We start from the raw sequence: 16871 nt of genomic DNA on the forward strand, positions 1-16871 counted from the left end.
GACAAAATAAGAAATCGTCCACGCGAAAAAGCTCAACAGTAAAAAGAACCATTGGCGCAATTAGAAAAGTTAACCACTTGTTTTTGCCACTCACAACAAATGGTCTCGTAGACTTGCCGTTCATAGAAATTTCGGAAATATACGATTTACATTTGATGAAAAAGTTTTCCCAAACTGCATAGAATAAAGTTCTCTAGCGGAAAAAATGGATTGCCTAAACAGTGGTCGACCAAAATGGGTACAGGTATGTTTATATTTTTTATTAGTATGTATATAAATATAAAAAAAAAAGTTAAAATTTGATTAAAAAGATCCCCCCTGAAAAAGAAAAGATGTGACCGTTTAGGGTAACAGAGTGGGTGAATGATATGGACGAAGGTTGATGGAAAAAAAGTATTGCAAAGACTTTTATCAGCACTAATAAAAAATTTCGGTGTGGGAACCAGTTATCGAGAATATGTCTCATTATGCCACAAGTTATATAGAATAATATTTAAACACTTAAATGGTAATTCACTCAGCAGTATACTAAAATATAGTGATAAGGTTGGAATGCAGCCCGGAGGGTGCGTTCACTTCTTTGGAAAATTTCCTTGAACCTAACAAACAGACATTTCCAGTGCATCGTACAAGTAGCAAAAGTTACTTTTCGAAACGAAATCGCACTCATCTTTTTAAGCAAGCTTAGTAATATTTCTTTCCTAATATATGAAATATGATCTCCTTTAGAGATCTACTCCAACCAGTACTTGGTAATTATCAAGAGCTCATACAATATATTTTACAAGAAAAAGGCCATAAGTTAAAAATTACCATTCACAGATGAAGATTTTACATATTAATTGCAATAAATTATGTTTATAAATAAATAATGCAATGATTTAGTGCAAATGACTCCACAGGTATTAACATGTCGTAAATAGACAACCGTGAGAGTGTAACCAAACCTTGGACAAAAGGTCAACTTAAATTGACACTCATATTTCTAATACTCTTGTATCTACAGTCAGTTGAAGTTATCGAAACAATCACTAGACCCATATTAGTGGTTTACTTTCTTCGAAAAGATGAAAACCCAAAAACAGCCGTCGGACATGTACTATAAACTACTTTCGGTTATACGTTTTTGTTCTCGAACCATCGGTGTAGATATTACCGCCGAGGATTACAAAATCAATTCAAACACATATATCGTTATTGGCGCAATAATCGCTTATTACTTCTGTGCGATAAATATGATTGCAAGATATATTCGGACAGATTTGACGGTGCTGCTTGATGTCTTTTCACCGGTGAGCTGCACCACACAAGGAGCGGTTAAATTGATGTCAGCACTTTTGTATCCGAAATTGTATCGAAAATTAGCTACGGACATCGGACAAATTTATGAGAAATATCAACAGATGGGAAGGGAGTATGAACAGAAGTTGCTCGAGTGGAATAAGAGCATGAAAAAAATTCTTTTTGCATGCGCAATAGTTTACTCTATCACAGCCATGCTTATTTTATCCACACCCATTGTGATGTATATACTTAAGGGCGAACGTCATCTGATATTGCTTTGCGAGGTACCCGGTTTCGCAGCGGACTCATATTATGGTTATTGGGTGAACAATGCCTTCAATTTATTGTGTGTTATGATAGCCGCTTTCGGGTTATATGCCGGTGATTTGTATTTACTTCTCTTTTTAACACACTCAATATTCTTTTACGATATATTAGTACTGAAAATAAATGATTTACACAAATTGCTAGAACATGAAGACAAGGAAGACCGTCAAACTAGAATCGTTAAAGATATTGTAGAGTGGCACCAGTTCTATTTGGAGTGAGTATTCATAATATGCTACATAAACTATTAAATCTAAGCATATCTCGTTTATGTCCACCACAGTTTTAATGATACGTGCAATTTGCTTTTCTTTTGGACCATATCCGCGCACATTATATGCACCACGACGGGTATCTTGAGCACACTGCTCATCATCATGCTGAAGGATTGGCCTGGTGCTTATACCTACCTTTTCGTGTGCTTTCTCTGGCTATATATGTACTGCATACTTGGCACACGTGTTGAAATATGCGTAAATATGTTTTCCATAATGACACATTTATCAATCACAGTGTTTTGAATACTAATATGTTTCTATTATTTGCCATTAGAACGATCAATTTTGTACTGGGGTTTACGATATCAACTGGTATGCCTTAGATGTGCGTAATCAAAATACGATTCGCTTGATGTTAATGCAGTCGCAGGCACCACGAAATATAACCATCGCGGGAGTTGAACCCTTATCGGTTAGCACAGCACTCAAGGTGAGTCTAAAGGAAATATTTATAGTGGATTATATGTTGTATGAAATTTTCATTTTTACAGATAACACGGACAATTTACAGTTTGGTTATGATGGTGCTACGTTTGCAAAATAAATAAAGGTTTTATTGAAAATATATGTGCGACAGGAAGAAGAGTACATGGACATTGGATTTATTAGTGCTTACGTAGGTTAACATAAGTGTGATGTCTAGTAAAACATTTCAACGATTAGATTAATTCCTAGTTCAAGGTCAACACAGAAAAAATAAATAAGAAGTCAGAATTACTTTGGTGCAGTATAAAGTTTTTTAAATTATTTTGTTATAACAACCGTGTCAAAATCTTCCCTTAAAGTGAATTATTATTCTTTCTTTTAAACAAAATAGTGAATAACAAGTGGTTCAGGGATGATGTAATCTAAGCATTCGTAGTTAATTGAGTTGGTATCTTATGATGTTTCAGATAGCAATTTTTTGGAAATATCTAAGCTGAACCCTAAAGAAATGTACAGCAAATGTTTTTACAAATGAGATCCGATTGTTACCATTCTTTTCACACAGGTCACATTTAACTCAGAGAATACGGAGGAAATTAAACTTAATAAAGGAAAAAAATTCCCTACTCCTATCTATGAGATCTTTGGGAAACATGTGGTCTATCGCGCATCAACACAAAATGGTATACCAAAGGTGTACTTAATGAACGGCAGACTAGACAATATTATACTTGCGCGTTATACTTGTTTGTACAATAGTTCGGTTAAGGGTAGGTTTCCTAGCTAATCCTCAAGACAGCATATGCGTGTCGAAGTCTAGCCTAGGCGTTTTATTTTTATTCATACATACCAGGAAGGCAGTGTTGAGATGTTTCCATCTCTCATTCCATCAAATAGCATTGAACATCGACAAGGTAATGCTGAAAGAGCTCACAACACCTCTTGCGATCTACTTTGGAAGGAACTTTCTAGAGCCAACAGTTGCTTGTTGCTGGTCGAGCTCTCGTCACACCCAGATTGTCAGTAATAGAACGCATGAAGATTTTACTGATGGCTGAGGTGGACCTAATGGAGTACAGTCATACTTCTGGGAAGCAGTTACAGTCGTATTGCATCCTCGCCGCGAACCCTGTAAACGTGTCACGTCACGTCTAAAAGAGAGGAAGCTTCAGCGAAGCCACTCCGACATATTAGGTTTAAGGGTTCGATGAAGTCTAATTGCAGCCTCTGTTCACCAGAGGTGCGGCTCGTTATATAAATGTGTATAAAACTTTACACTACTCGCTTAGCAAGATTATGTGCTGTGTTTGGAACCCGCCACTTAGAAGCCACAACCAATGAAAAAGAAACAGCAGTCTCGGATGAAAGACCCCACTTTTCATGACGACTAAGATGCAAAGGCATTCACATGTAATGTCCGGTCCCTAATTTGGGAAGTTGCCGGTGCCCACATTGTTGATGTCCTCGTAAAAGTAAAGACTGACAATACCGCCGTCCAAGAAATGCGATGGACGAGACAATGACCGAGACGAGACCTTGTGACATTCATTACAACGGCCATATAAAAGAGCGCAAATTCGGTATGGCATTCGTGGGGAGAGAAAGACTAAGTCGTCGGGTCCTGGCATTCACTCCGATGGAAGAGAGCATAGCCACAATCCGCATCAGAGCAAAATTTTTCAACATAACAGTGATTTGCGATCACGCCTTGATAGAAGAGAGGGACGATATGATTAAAGATGTCTTTTATGAACAGCTAAAGCGCGCTTATGACAACTGCCCCGCCACGATCTTAAAATTTTAATTGTCGAATTTAACGCCAGGGTGGGCAAAGAAGCAACTTTAGTACAACATTTGGAATATTCAGCTCCACGGCGGAACCTCTCCAATTATGCTGAAGTTAATGGACTTCACAGAGGCCCGAAAAATGGTTGTGTGTAGTTCTAAATTTAACACAAGAAAATTCATCAAGCTACTTGGCTGTCTCTGAAACGAAAAGTTCGTAACCAGATCGATCAGATTGTGATAGATGGATGACACCTCTCCAGTGTCCTTCACGTACGTACGCTCTGAGAACCTAACATCGACTCGGACCACGAACTATCTTGCGAAGATACGCCCCAATCCCTATAAAGCAAACGTCATCAAGCACAGGAAAGGTACGACGTTGAGAAGCTACCATCGCGATGCGGTTTTCTACTCGACTTGATCTCAAGCTCCCTGAGAGCACTCAGCTACTCAGTAAAAGGGAACTATGGAACTTCTTACGTACAGCTGTAAACGAAACTATTGGTTTTCGAAAGGGTCGAAGGAACAACTGGTACGATGAGGGTTGTCCTTTCGCGGTGAAGAGATAGCGGACAGCCTACCTCGCAATATTGCGGTCGACCACAACACGAACGGAGTGGGATAGATACTGAGAGTAGAAGAGGGAAGCGAAAATGAGTGAGTATGAAGCGTATGAGAAGTTGACCGACTAACTAGTCGCTGATGTTCAGAACATACTGCTGAACGACAGTATACAAGTAAGTGTAATATCTGGCTTACACAGCCGTGAGCTGACTTTGAGCAACATCAAGGCTCCGTCAGAATCGGACACAACTTCTCCGACGCTGGGTAGGTCATGTAGTCGGGAGAGAAGAGAGCACTCCAGCTTTGAAGGCTTTTGATTCCGGTGGAAGCAGAGTAAGAGGCATGACGCACTGTTGTTAGCTCGTCTATAACAGCGTAAGCGTTGTCTACGCCAGTAAAGAAGAAGAAGTTGAAAAGCTATCTGTACTCTCCAATTCAGCTTTGCATAGGTGGCCTGGCACCTATACATACCTTATCAAGAAGTAAGTTTTTCCATTGAAATTATGTTTAAAATTAGACATTTCTTAACTAGCTTCGAACATATGGTTAAAGAACTTAAGGATAGAAACACCTATTGATGCTTATTTATCGTCTATAGTTTCCTTTAAGAATCTTCTTCCCACCCGTATTCTCCCAACAGGTACGGCGATAGAGAAAAATCGGCAATCGATAATACAGATGATATGATATGATGGTATGATATCAAAGCGTGCGAAGATTCGGAAGTATTCAGTTTCTTTGAGTCTGATAGCAACTTTCGCGACCGTACCGGCTCATTTGAAATAAAAACGCGTGGCTGTACTGGTACTTGGTACTAAGCATAGTAACTGAGGAGTGCAGCTAACTACATGCTCTCAGCTCAAGTTCTTTCATAATTGGCTGAACTGTGTTACCACTGAGCCAAAGAACTACTTTTATTGAAAGACCGCATCTTTCGCCATTATCTGCTCTACAACAACATAGATCAATCGATATCGTTCAAGTATGAGCTATGGATACTAAAACGACGCCTCCGGCGTAGTATCCGAGTATTTTTATAAAAAATGTTAGCTAATTTATAGCTCGCTACACTTCTGACTTAGGTGAAACTATACATATTTAATTCACTTAATGATATATGCATATGTTTGTGTATGATTCAGCTTCTGTAAAACGGCACGGCTCAGCTAGGCAACAGAAATACCTGGCAAGCCATTTGTGGTTGTCATATACATTCATTTACAAATAATACTTTTCTCTGCAATTTTCTTTTAACATCACAATTAATAAATATCCTTTGCAATTAATTTTCCACTATGAAGTGTAAATAACTCTATTAATACGTCGTAAATAGACAACCGTGAGAGCGTGCCCTTACTGGGCCACACCTTATTCAAAAGTTCAACTTAAATTGACACTCAGGCTCTAGAGTCAGTTAAAGGTATCGAAATAACCACTAGACTTATATATATTAGCAGTTTAGTTTCTTTGAAAAGATGAAAACCCAAAAACAGCCGTCGGACATGTACTATAAACTACTTTCGGTTATACGTTTTTGTTCTCGAATTATCGGTGTAGATATTACCGCCGAGGATTACAAAATCAATTTAAACACATATTTCGTTATTGCCGCAATTGTCGGTTATTACCTCTGTTCGATATATATGATTGGAAAATATGTTCTGACAGATTGGACGGTGTTGCTTGATGTCTTCTCACCGGTGAGCTGCACCACACAAGGAGTGGTGAAATTGATATCAGGACTTTTGTATCCGAAATTGTATCGAAAATTAGCTATGGACATCGGACAAATTTATGAGAAATATCAACAGATGGGAAGGGAGTATCAACAGAAGTTGCTCGAATGGAATAAGAGCATGAAAAAAATTCTATTTGCATGCGCAATAGTTTACTCTATCACAGCCATGCTTATTTTATCCACACCCATTGTCATGTATGTACTTAAGGGCGAATATCATCTGATATTGCTTTGCGAAGTTCCCGGTTTCGGAGCGGACTCTAACTATGGTTATTATGTTAACAATGCCTTCAGTTTAATATGTGTTATGATTGCCGCTTTCGGGTTATATGCCGGTGATTTGTATTTACTTCTCTTTTTAACACACTCAATATTCTTTTACGACATATTAGTACTGAAAATAAATGATTTACACAAATTGCTAGAAGATGAAGACAAGGAAGACCGTCAAACTAAAATCGTTAAAGATATTGTAGAGTGGCACCAGTTCTATTTGGAGTGAGTATTCATAATATGCCAAATAAATCACTGGGTCTAATCATGTGTCCACCATAGATTCAATGATAAGTGCAATTTGCTCTTCTTTTGGACCATATCCGCGCACATTATATGTACCACGTTGGGTATCTTGAGCACCCTGCTCATCATCATGCTGAAGGATTGGCCTGGTGCTTATACCTACCTTTTCGTGTGCTTTCTCTGGCTATATATGTACTGCATACTTGGCACACGTGTTGAAATATGTGTAAATATGTTTTCCATAATGACACATTTATCAATCACAGTGTTTTGAATACTAATATATTTCTACTATTTGCCATTAGAACGATCAATTTTGTACTGGGGTTTACGATATCAACTGGTATGCCTTAGATGTGCGTAATCAAAATACAATTCGCTTGATGTTAATGCAGTCGCAGGCACCACGAAATATAACCATCGCGGGAGTTGAACCCTTATCCGTTAGCACAGCACTCAAGGTGAGTCTAAAGGTAATATTTATAGTGGATTATATTTGGTATGAAATTTTCATTTTTACAGATAACACGGACAATTTACAGTTTGGTTATGATGGTGCTACGTTTCCAAAATAAATAAAAGTTATTATTGAAAATATTTGTAGAACAGGAAAAGGTGCATGGATGTTGGATTTATTAGTTCTTACATATAGGTTAACATAAGTAAATTTCCACGATTAAATTAATTTCAAGTTCAAGGTCAACACAGAAAACATAAATAAAGAGTCATAATTACTTTGGTTAACTATAAACTTCTTGGATTGATTGTTTTCAAGTTGAACGTAATGTAATACCAATTGTCAAGAACTTCTCTACTATTAGTTTGCTTATTCCAAGTATACAAGAAATAAATTCTTTACACCTTTTTATACAAAATGGTGAATAGCAAGTGGTGTATAGTATATCACCCATAAAATATAATTATTTGTAGTCAATTCTGTTGCTATATTTTGATGTTTCAGATAACATATTTTTTGGAAATATCTAAGCTGACCCCTAAAAAACTGTACAGCGATTGTTTTTATAGATGAGATCTGATAGTTACATTCCTTCCATTTTGTAGTATAGATAATAGTTGAAGTCATCGTTCAAACGACTTCAATAGCAATAAACACTGGCAATATAATGATCTAAGAACTCAACACACCTCCAGCGATCTACTTTGGAAGAAACTTTCCAAAGCAAACAGTTGCTGGGGGTTCTCCCGGATCTCATCAAACCCAGATGTTCAGTATTACCACGTATTAAGCTTCTAGTGATAGTGTTGAGAGTATACCTGTACTCTCAAAGTCTTCAGCTTTGCAGTAACCTGTAATTATGCTAAGGGTTGGAACCCATACTATTCTTATCAAGAAAGCATATGCAATTTGATACAAAAGGCCGTTGTTGGTGGGGTCCTAAAGCATTATAGATACTGAGGAGCTCCACCAACTGAATGCTCTCCTCTCAAGTTCATTCGCAAGTGTATCTTTTTCCCAGGCCCTAACACACACCGAGACCTTATAAAGCATAATTGGCCAAATATTATGTATAAAACTAAAGGACTACTTTTATTGAAAGACCAATAGCTCCTCTACAACAGTACAGACAACAGTACAGATGAATCGATGTCTTTCAAGTTTTAGCTCTAGATGCTAAAATGTACTATATGTAGGAAATTTGACAATTAAGTAATGAGACTTAATTGTCATACCTCGTACATGCATATACTATATAATTTAGATTCAGTAAAACGTCTTGGCTTCGCTCTGCTCGGCTCGGCTAGGCTACGGAAATACCTGTCATTTACACACATTTACAAATAATATTTTCTCTGCAATTTTCTTTTAAAATCACATCGCAATTAATAAATGTTGCAATTAATTTGAAGTGTTAATGACTCTATTAGCATGTCGAAAAATGCTGAAAGACAGGCGTGGGAATATGACCAATGCAGTGTTAGTCACACCTTTTTATTTAAGCATGTTACTTAGTAAACACTTTAGTTTCAAGAATATTGGACGTCGCAGATATTTCACTTTCGAAAATTTATTGCAATATGCAAACTAAAACGCGACCTTCAGACAACTTTTGTAAATTGCTCAAAATAATTCGGCTAAGCTCCAGCTTAGTCGGTATAGACGTTATCGATGAGAATTTTAAATTTAATTATGTTGTCGGTTTTGTTTTGGTGGCGATCGCTTGGAATTTTACTATCTCAATATACACGATTTGGAAGGATGTGAAAACCGATTGGACTGTGCTCTTAGATGTATTTTCACCAATCAGTTGCGCCACTCAAGGTGTGGTCAAAATAATTTCCATACTATTGTATCCAAAATTATACCGTGAACTGGCAATGGACCTTGTGAACATTTACAAAAAATACGAAGCGTTAGGAACAAAATATGAGACGAAATTATTCGAATGGAACCAGAGTATGAAGAATATTCTCATCATTGGTGGCTTAGTATATTTCGTGTCTGCTGTGCTAGCGCTGGTCACGCCCATCTTCTTATACATATTCAAGGGCGAAAGGCATCTAATAATTATGTGTCAGATGCCGTATGTGGATTTGGACACAGATCATGGCTATTTCATTACGATTGGTTATAATATATTGTGTGTTTTCGTAGCGGCGTTCGGTTTGTACGGTGCCGACTTATACGTCTTTCTATTTCTAACACACTCGATATTCTTCTACGATATTTTCGCACTTAAAGTCGAGGATCTACATGAAGTATTGCACGAGAATAAGCAGGATACACGTATAAAGGCAATGGTTAATGACATTGCTGGTTGGCATCAGTACTACTTGGAGTGAGTATTTGCTACAAACTTCAACATTTTATATAAAGAAAGATGCAATTATTTGTTTGGTGTTTAGCTTCAACGATAAATGCAACCAGATTTTCTTCTGGACCATTACCTCGCACATATTATGCACCATATTGGGCATCTTGACCACACTGCTTATAATTATGCTGAAATACTGGCCCGGTGCTTATCCCTACATATTCGTCTGTTTCGTTTGGTTATATATGTATAGTATTCTGGGCACGCGTGTGGAAATATGTGTAAATATATATAAATAGCGAACATAAAACAAATATTTTCCAGTTGTGTTTTTACAGAATGATCAATTTTGCGATGGAATTTACGACATCAACTGGTATGATCTGGATGTTAGCGATCAGAAGACAGTAAGCTTAATGCTTATGGAGTCGCAGGTGCCACGCATTATAACCATAGCGGGCATTGAGCCGTTGTCAGTGAATACTGCGCTTAAGGTAAATTTGACTACGAAATAAAATATATACATACACAAGTATAATATAAAATTTTGGCTGTGTTTTTAGATCACACGCTCAATCTACAGTTTAGCTATGATGGTCGTGCAGTTCAACGAGTGAAGCTAAACCACTGAAAGCAGCATTAAAAATCGTAAACTAAATAATGGTTCATTTGAAAGCACAGTTTCTCAAATATGTATATTATTAAAAGTAATTCCAAATAGTTTACTTTCCTGCTGTCATTGTGATGCAAATTTGAGTATATTATGCTAGTGCCTTAAATGCAGCTTCCTTCTTACTATCTTAGATTTTTAGCTTCTTCAAAGGTTCTTTAAAGTAATGGACTTTAGAGTAACACGTCAGATCGTATAAAACTATTTTGCGGTAGTGTTTACAGAGAAGAGATCAAAAGTCTTAGGTAGGTCGGAGGTCAACTTCGACGGGCTCAATTAAACCAAAAAAGATTATACTTTTCGGATAAATTAAAAGTAGGAATAATGTAGAGTTTTCCTTGAAACTAATTCCTAATATCTTGCCTTCAGAAATTCGGAAAACAGAAACATAGTAGGGTTCTCTATGAAGCTTATCCCTAAGATCTCACCGTCAAAAACTTGTTAAGTTGCAGCTAAGAGTAGAGTAAAGTAACACCTCAGGTCTTAAAAAACCTACGGAATAGGACGTACCACAAAAGTGGTTGAAGCGACACTAGAGCTTCATTTTTGCAAATGTCCAGTCTTCAGTTGGTTCAGGCAGGTTATCTTCCACTGCTGACAATTGAACAGACATGGTCAGCTAGGGTGAAAAATACAAAACAAAGTTCTATCATTCGCGTCAGCCGGAAATTTGCTGCAATTGCTTATATACTTTGACTCTCATATGTTGGTTGAAATTTGTATTTTTTGGACAGAAGTTTAATTACTCTGACTCTATTTATAATACTCACAAAGCCGTAAATATGTGCAGATTTATAATAGCAACATAAGTAAACTTAAAACGGATTAATTAACTGAATCTTTTCAGACTTGTAGTTTAGCAGCATTTTTCGACAATCGGCAGTATATTCATGCACGCTTTTTTTACAATACACGAACACATAAATATACGTGAATACGTGAATATATACATATAAGCAGATAGATGTTAGAAAAACTCCATGGAGATTATTTAATATTTCTTTTGTTCACATTTCTTGTACTGAAGTAAGATATTTTCATTGAAATTGCACATACATACGCCTCACCAATGTATGTAAGGTAGATGTTTATGGCTGAGCAATACCTTTCACTTATCCAATAACTGCAATGGCGCTCTTTCTTGTGTTAGTCAGTAGGTAACAATCAATAGTGTTGCATTAAAGGCCTTGGCTATTAAACAAAAAACTCAAAACTGAGACCATTTACTGACCAAAAGCTTACAATTAGCCAGTTACCAAGTCATGCACGTCAGCATGGGTAAATACTAAGGCACTCGCTCTGAACAGCACTTAGTTTTCGTATTGGATAAGCTAAGTCGCAATTTACATACCGATTCAAGTGAGTGAGTAAAATGATTCACATATTTGATATATATTGTGTAGTATACATACTCTACGTTCTGACATATGTGACACACTGACACCTACAAACGTCAGAAATCCTATAAAATATAAATTTTGTATGGAGTATAGCTGGCCGACAGGGTAATGCTCGGAAATTCTACAAAAAAATGCGACGACTAGCAGAAGGTTTTAAGACCGGAGCTTACTTTTGCAGAACCCCCAGAGGCGATCTAGTGACTGGTGCCCAGAGCATACTGAAATTATGGAAGGAACACTTTTCCAGCTTTCTAAATAGCAGTGAAAGCATAACACCAGGAAATGTTGAATCCGAGTCCCCAATTGATGACGATAGAATTATGTAGATGTTCCGAATCCCCAATTAATGGAGATAGAATAGATGTTCATTTCCCAACTATAATGAGGTTCGAATAGCAATTGCCGATGTTTGTGGGTCGGTGGAATCATCGGTTCATGTGTCTTCAAAAATGATGCTGGTGAAAACGTAACATTCAAGCGCGACTGTTATCGCGACCGACTATTTGATATCTGAAATTGAAGCTCGTGATCTCAGCGACCTTTGGTTTAAACGAGATGGCGCTACATCTCACACATCCCAACAATCAATGCACTTATTGAGAGAATATTTCGATCCTGTGACATCACATTGGCCTTGGAGCAAAACATCACGCGGATCATTCGCCAGTTACCAGTCAAAATGCGCGAACGAGTCATCGAAAAATGAACTCAACGGATGGCCAAGCTAAGACATATCCAACATTTGAAAGATATAATGTTCAAAAAATAAATGCCAAAGATGTTCTTTCGAATGATAGTAAACATTTCCCATTAGATTTGAAGTTTCAGTGTTTTTTCTTTAAAAAAGTTGAACTTTGAAATGGATCACGCTTTATTAACTACAGTTTGTGTCCAAAGTTGGAGAGTTATAAAGAATTCTTTTGCTCCGAGCAGTGTTGTTAATACCTATTGAAACTGGGCGTGTTGCTATTGATCAATTGCCGAATCGTTTGAAGGTTTGAGTAAAACAAAGGAAACCGTTTCGCATAAAATTCTGAACATCACTCAAATAATTCATTTGATTTGGTTTATAGTTTCATTTTTATAACGCCCTTAATCTGTAAAAGAATTTATGGCAAGACTAAGAAAATATGAAAATTTCCAATTTATGAAGTTATGTAATTAAAGTCGACACTTTACATAACTTAATTACACACAATAAATCCATGCAAATGCTTATGGGTTTCTCATTCACAAACAAATCACCTGCAAACTAGCACCAGCTAAGCAGCTTTTGTCCACATCGAAGAGCCAATGAACCGTTAGTGGCAATTGAAAGCACAGTTAGACTATGCTTTATGGAGTCAAGAGAATATAATGCACTTCTTATCTAGTTTTCGAATTTTCGTATTTGTAAGTGGCTGTATGAATGTGTATATGTGTGCGTGCATAGTAGGTGCAAAGCATTCCGGTTTTGCAAATTAGGTGAAAAACTGTAACGATCGACAGACAGACAGTGGTCCCAACCGCAATGTAACGAATGCGGCGTTGCATGCAATAAATATAAATAACCTAATGGGTTACCGCATATAACTACTACATAACAGCTAGCGCTAGGGAGGCATGCAAATAGTTGGTGGTAAGTGACTTAATAGTCCAAACTTTCGGTTTGCATTTCAGTTTGGCGAAAGAAAAAAATTTCGAGTTGGTTCCCCTCGGAGACTAGTTGTAGTGAGTAGGTTGAAGGGACTTCTCCGTAGTTACGCCTCATATTTGTATGTATCGTGATCTAAATGACTAACGAAACCAGTTAGAATATTCGTGCAATACTTTTCAAATTTCATGAAACGAACTCGGCGTTCATGGCTCATATGTCGCACATAATTGCACTTAGTCGCTACGGCCGCGTTATCCAGACGCTGGAGTATTTGTGTAAATTTGCATAGAAAATTATAGCTTACTTGAGTTTAGCGTTGCTGGGAAATAAAATTGCAACGACATTGTTCGCGCAGCATAAAAATTCATTCGAGTTGTGTGGTAATTCAAGTTAGTACTAGCTTTTACAGACGTAAGTCAATAATATTCATACGTGTATATGCATATGTATATACTTGAATATAACTATATGGTAAGAGCTCAGCTCAGAAATTGTAATTATTTTTATATTTTATAACATTATTTTATGGCTAATTATAAATTATTGAGTTATCCATTGATGAGATTCCAATAATTTTTCAATTAAATAAATGACAACTGTTGTTATTCACGAGTTATAACAAAAACAAAATAATATAACAACAACCAATCACGGTTAAAATAATCAACTTTTTTAAGTAGCAAAAAAGTGTCAAGTTCAAACTTCAGCAAAATAAGCTATGAGCCCCTTATTAGCCTGATCGAGGAAGTGTTTACCGAACGTACATATATAGTATAACCAATTCGGCCAAGACTTTTAATCTGACATACATATCGTCACTTAAAATGCAATATAATGCAACATTACTTTTCACAGGCGAAGGAAAAACTATATAATGGAAATTACTCACATTAAAACAAAATTTGAGTTTTGGTTATAAAATGGTTAAATAATGGTTATGTCTGACAGCGGAAGCTGAAAATTTTATGCCACAAATTTGTAGCATGATGTAGTGAATCGTTAGCAGTAAAAAACTCAATTTCGATCTTTTTGATGATACGTTCTTTTCCATTTTATATGTCTATAAGATATATCTATAAGATATTAGTCCTTAAGATTCCCCTATACGTCGAATCCAAAAATATATTTTGAGCTTCGAATTCATATCAACCATTCCACTATCACTCTTTCCAACGAAAGGAATAAGAGAAATAAAGTTTTGAAGATTTGAGTTTGAAGCATCTTCTAACATATGGTACACTAAGTCCGTTAGCATTTCACATTGAGAATGGTCCAAAAATTATTATGTTCACCGCGGATAGCTAAAAAAATGCCAAACATAATTAATCTCGGGCATTGGACTAGATTGTCATACGTTTCCTGCTATTGACACATAATTTTTTTTGCGCTTAAAATGTGGTAATGCATGCCAGAGGTTTTATCGACTAACAGTCCTTAAACTTATATCCGAATTATATAGAATTTCTTCGTTAAACAGCACTTAAAGTAATAATGAGATAGACTTCTCTCTAAATATATAATATTTATACTCAATAGCTTGAACAATAGTAGTCGCTTGAAACACCACAATATGGTTTAAGAAGAAATACCAATACAGAACAGTAATGAAACAAGACTCCGTAGAGTATATAGAAAGGACGAGAATTACACTGCGACCATAGGTCTATGATACCATCTCCTACATCACCACGACTTATCTAGTTCCAGCATATTGATAAGTGCAATATACTGCTGGGTGCTAGCGATGCGATGAGATCCCTTATTTATAAAGATGGATCGAAGGGCCTTAAAAAGACTCCGTATCTATCCTTAGTCTACAGAAACAGGTGGTGGCTACTTGTTTTATGCTTCGATAAGAACTTTATCTTTCTAGAGATGCTTAGTTCAAGTGAAATTTATATTCAACACACCAAGGGCAATCTAACTCTTTACTACTTCGTTATAAGTTGGATTTGATGGTGTTAAGTGCATAGATCACTATTGGAACTGTTTAAATTGGTCCTATTTATTTACCAAGCACACAAGATATAACTCGATACGCATGTACCTTCTTCCTGCCTTCTTCCTAACTAAAAGCAAATAATTTGTTCATAAGTGAGGTCACCAACAGGCTTTAAAAAATCAAAACTGTTAAAAATTTGACTGACTAGACCTTTGACCTTTTCACACTCATAACAATATAATCCCACGATTCTCACTTGATGGATTTGCTTTTTCGTTTCAAATAACTTTATATGCACTTTTGTTGTTGTAGTTTTACATATAACCACATTATAATATTTCTATTATGTGTGTTCTTACAACAACCATTAATGAGTTTGTTGTTACCTACCACATTCATCGTTGTACTGGGTAAATTCTCTTTTCGATCGGGTCCAACCAATATTTATTCCGAACTTCGTTCGTTGATGTCAGCTTCCTTACAATTTTAACTTTATTTCTATTGTTCTTAATTGACTTTATAACTGTTATTTGCAGCCACACCGCTTACAGACCGCACGCTTTAATTTTATCGTACAACAAAAAATAACTTATAACTGTAACTATGGTGGTCCACACTACGAACGATATTGACCATGCCCCGTTTGGTCAATGCCTTTATTTGTATTAAGCGCGTCTTTCAACTGAACCGCTACAAAGTGGTTTGGGCCTTTTTATACCAACCACCAACCCCAAAGACCACAAACGGCGAAAGAAGCATACGCGCGGACAGACGTAAGCTTCAAAAGCGCAGCGGTGGTGTTAGGGGATCGGGCAAATCCATGCAGAGTAAACAAGTTGAACAGCTCGTTAATTGAAAGCTTACAAGAAGTTATTGTGTGGCATGTTCATTGTGGTGCGAGCAGCAGCGCCACAACAATGGAAATTGCGAGAGCACGAGTGTAAATTGTACGCATGCGCGAAAGCAAAAAACTTCAGCTCCAATGCGAGAGAGCCAACTAACAACTAGCCGCAGCAATAAAGCTGGTTTCCATTAACTAATAACTTTAAAGTTTTGCAAAAACTTGCAATTGTGTGATCACTCACCAACATTAAGACTCTTTTGAGCGCAGAAGTGTCTGCCTGACCGCTATGGTGAATAAGCGCCAGTAGTGAGCGCATGCTTTTTCTGCGCTCCAAAGTGCGAAAGAACTGTAATCTCTTTATAAGGCGGATACAGGCGCAACGGTGCAGATTTAAAGTGAAAAACTTGTCTTCTACGTGAGTAAGCTTGCTTAAAGCGCATGCTTACAGCAAGAAAGGGTTAAGTAGGTAATGGAACTTTAATACGTGCCCATAAATAACCGGATTTGTAAACTGTGTTTGAAATAGTTTTGAAATGTATGGATATGAATAAGAATAGGGATAGTCTATAACTCATACGATTCTCTCGAAAACTTGTAACGTCGACTCGTGAAATGTTGTCATAGTCCATGCCTCTGCTCACTAAAACAGGATGGGAATGAAAAGTGATTTATAGAGCTTGA

The 16871-nt window shown here is 36.9% G+C and overlaps 3 protein-coding genes across 9 annotated transcripts in view; 2 read left to right on the forward strand and 1 right to left on the reverse strand.

The window, feature by feature from the left end:
• The window catches only part of LOC125775317 (odorant receptor 67d-like), a 12846-nt gene extending 5086 nt beyond the window's left edge, over window positions 1–7760 (forward strand). Inside the window, exons 2-5 of one of the 7 annotated variants that reach the window (XM_049448437.1) lie at window positions 6088–6903; window positions 6961–7150; window positions 7230–7385; window positions 7447–7550. In XM_049448437.1, coding sequence (XP_049304394.1) covers window positions 6143–6903; window positions 6961–7150; window positions 7230–7385; window positions 7447–7503 — 1164 coding nt within the window. In that variant the 5' untranslated portion in view covers window positions 6088–6142 and the 3' untranslated portion in view covers window positions 7504–7550. Of the gene's footprint in view, window positions 1–983; window positions 1829–1894; window positions 2085–2163; window positions 2320–2380; window positions 2457–6070; window positions 6904–6960; window positions 7151–7229; window positions 7386–7446 lie in introns of those variants that run through there. The other 6 variants (XM_049448431.1, XM_049448436.1, XM_049448438.1 and 3 more) reach the window with 6 other exon arrangements.
• Window positions 1–16043, reverse strand: part of LOC105234186 (tyrosine-protein phosphatase non-receptor type 23) — a 33710-nt gene extending 17667 nt beyond the window's left edge. The window contains exon 1 of the mRNA XM_011216472.3: window positions 15737–16043. Within this exon, the coding sequence (XP_011214774.2) occupies window positions 15737–15745 (9 nt within the window). The 5' untranslated portion in view covers window positions 15746–16043. The remainder of the gene's footprint in view (window positions 1–15736) is intronic.
• LOC115065782 (odorant receptor 67d) lies at window positions 8849–10393 on the forward strand. Its single transcript, XM_029548497.2, has 4 exons — window positions 8849–9722; window positions 9790–9979; window positions 10037–10192; window positions 10262–10393. Exons 1-4 carry the CDS (start codon window positions 8962–8964, stop codon window positions 10313–10315), a joined length of 1161 nt encoding a protein of 386 aa, XP_029404357.2. The 5' UTR covers window positions 8849–8961; the 3' UTR covers window positions 10316–10393.
• Window positions 16044–16871: the final 828 nt, after the last annotated feature.

Source organism: Bactrocera dorsalis, chromosome 2 (genome assembly GCF_023373825.1).
Source record: "Bactrocera dorsalis isolate Fly_Bdor chromosome 2, ASM2337382v1, whole genome shotgun sequence".
Taxonomy (NCBI): Eukaryota; Metazoa; Arthropoda; class Insecta; order Diptera; family Tephritidae; genus Bactrocera; species Bactrocera dorsalis.